Here is a 2500-nt window from a genome sequence, read left to right as displayed (position 1 = left end):
TTCGTCCACTTAAAACGGTAGTCATATACATTTGATATATGTATAATACGTATGATATATGTGTATAATATGTATGGACAGATCGGTTGCGACACTTTTTTTTATCTATAGGTTTCTAACATATATATTATATTTAATACACATAATAAATATTTTGTAGATATCTAATATATTTTGCAAATGCGAACCACGATGTACTATCTTTAGTCTAGAGACACCAATCGCATTTGTAAAATATTAGTGCGTTTTGAAAATCTATATAAATAAAAAGTGTCACATATAAACCGAACTATCCACGATTGTACCTTGAAAAGAAAAGGAACAATAGCAATCAATACGAACTCATAAACAATTAAATGTTATCTCTTTTTACACACGAGCGAAAGACAATAATTAATCGTGTTTCACCTTTTTTCTTTTTCAATCCTCACTAATCGCAAAATTAAAAAAAAAACACGAACTCTACTCTGTTGTCCTTTTTTATTGATTCTGAATTTTCAGAGAAATGCGCAGTTTCTATAGATCTGAAGAAAATCGGTAGTAAACAGCAATCTCCCGCGGCTTTCGATAAAAAGGTCTATAAATCTCTGTTCAAAGGTCGCGGCGCCGCCCGAAGTATATCCGTTGAATTACTCAAGGGGACACCCTGTATATGCGATATGGCGTGTACCTATATATACAACAGTGTACGATAGCGACGGTGGACGGTAGTGTCGGTTGGTGTCGGTAGTGTTGTTTGACGTCTCACACGGCATACGCGAAGATTAGCGACGTTACGAGAAAGGAGAAATCGGCCTTTTTTTTTCAGCATTAACACTGATACTGGACCTGTCGCGAGTGCGACTGTCGGTGGATCATTATGGATCAGGAGGACGTTCTGACGATACTGAAGATCCTCATGATAGGCGAATCCAACGTGGGGAAATCGAGGTATGTAATGTAACATGCAAAGTGCAACTCATTCCCGTTTACCAGACGAGATGAGTAATTGGCGGCGCACTGCTACACGTCGTTTCCAGCATCCTCCTGAGGTTCACCGAGGATGAGTTCTACGAGAACATGCAGAGCACGGTCGGGATGGACTACAAGACCAAGCAGATCACCATCGACGGCAATTTGGTGAAGCTCGCGATTTGGGTTTGTACTTTAACCGTCATCGGGTGCCTTTGTTTTCGTGACTTTGTTTTTTTTTTTTTTCGCGACGGGAGGATAACACGTAATCTAACGCAATATATTACGGATATACTCATCAAAGCGCTCGCTGTTTACAGGACACCGCCGGCCAGGAGCGATTTCGCACTCTAACGCCGAGTTATTACAGAGACGGCCAGGGCGCGATCCTGATGTACGACGTTACGGATCGAAACACCTTCGTAAAACTGGAGACGTGGCTCAATGAGTTAAATACGTATTGCAATAAAACGGACATCGTCAAGATGGTAGTGGGCAATAAGATAGACCTGCCGAATAGAGAGGTGAGCACCGAGGAGGGCCTGCAGTTCGCTAGAAGGCATCAGACTCTGTACATTGAGAGCAGCGCAAAAACGGCGGACGGTGTGAGGTGTTGCTTTGAGGAACTTGTACAAAAGGTATGTCAAAATTTTACCTTTAAACCACTATATCGGTCTCATAGACCGCTATTGAAACGTTACTTGTCAACAATTTTCTTATTTGTCACCATTTAAATATACATATTTTATTTCTATTGTATATTAGATTTTTTTGTTAACCCTCACATTAAAACATATATAGTTTTCCTTTTCCCCATTCAACAAGTGTTCATGAAACATGCATTTTTATTATGATTAACTTATAAAATTAATAGGAAAGCATAATAGCGATTTGCTAGACCGACATTGTGGTTAGTGTGATTTTTTTGCCTGTGGTGGTTTAAAGGTTAAATTAATAGCTGTTATAATTTTACATAAGGCCCGTTCCTCGTCGTTATGGATAATAATTGCACTGAAATTTTCCTATCTCGATTTTGCCAAATTTTAAATATGTACCTATTTCATTTTAAATATGAGTGTACACTAGCTAGCTCACACATTTATGAGAAAAACATAGTGGTAGTGGCTATAAAAGTGATAACTATGCATGTTTTATATAAAATTACATAACTGAATGAACTATTTTAAAGTTTTATATATACTAAATATAAATATAAAGAATAGGGACAACTATAAAGGTGAAACTATATATATTTATATGTAGAATTATATAGTTGAATAAACTATATATGTATACAGAGTATCTCGAAATTCGTGAATTAAAATATCATACCAAGGTTTTAGAAAAAATTAAGTAAAAATGTTATTTGTAAATTTTTAATTTTAGTAGGTTTTGGGATATGAGTTTAAATTTAGCCAATTATAGATTACGATTAAACGGAAACATGTCCGTGAGCGCGTCGATAGTGTTAGTGGTCGCGCATTTCACGCGAGTACTAATCTATAATTGGCTAAATTTAAACCCTTATATCTTAAAAACTATTGCTTAA

The 2500-nt window shown here is 36.6% G+C and overlaps 1 protein-coding gene across 1 annotated transcript in view; it reads left to right on the top strand.

Moving 5' to 3' along the window:
* The first annotated feature begins 670 nt into the window (after positions 1–670).
* LOC105457173 (ras-related protein Rab-18-B) overlaps positions 671–2500 on the top strand; it is a 4155-nt gene continuing 2325 nt past the window's right edge. The window contains exons 1-3 of the mRNA XM_011701685.1: positions 671–930; positions 1020–1137; positions 1272–1589. Of these exons, the coding sequence (XP_011699987.1) occupies positions 860–930; positions 1020–1137; positions 1272–1589 (507 nt within the window). The 5' untranslated portion in view covers positions 671–859. The remainder of the gene's footprint in view (positions 931–1019; positions 1138–1271; positions 1590–2500) is intronic.

The sequence above is a fragment of the Wasmannia auropunctata genome, unplaced genomic scaffold, assembly GCF_000956235.1.
Source record: "Wasmannia auropunctata unplaced genomic scaffold, wasmannia.A_1.0 LD335346.1, whole genome shotgun sequence".
Lineage (NCBI taxonomy): Eukaryota > Metazoa > Arthropoda > Insecta > Hymenoptera > Formicidae > Wasmannia > Wasmannia auropunctata.
This window is presented reverse-complemented; position numbering and strand designations above follow the sequence as displayed.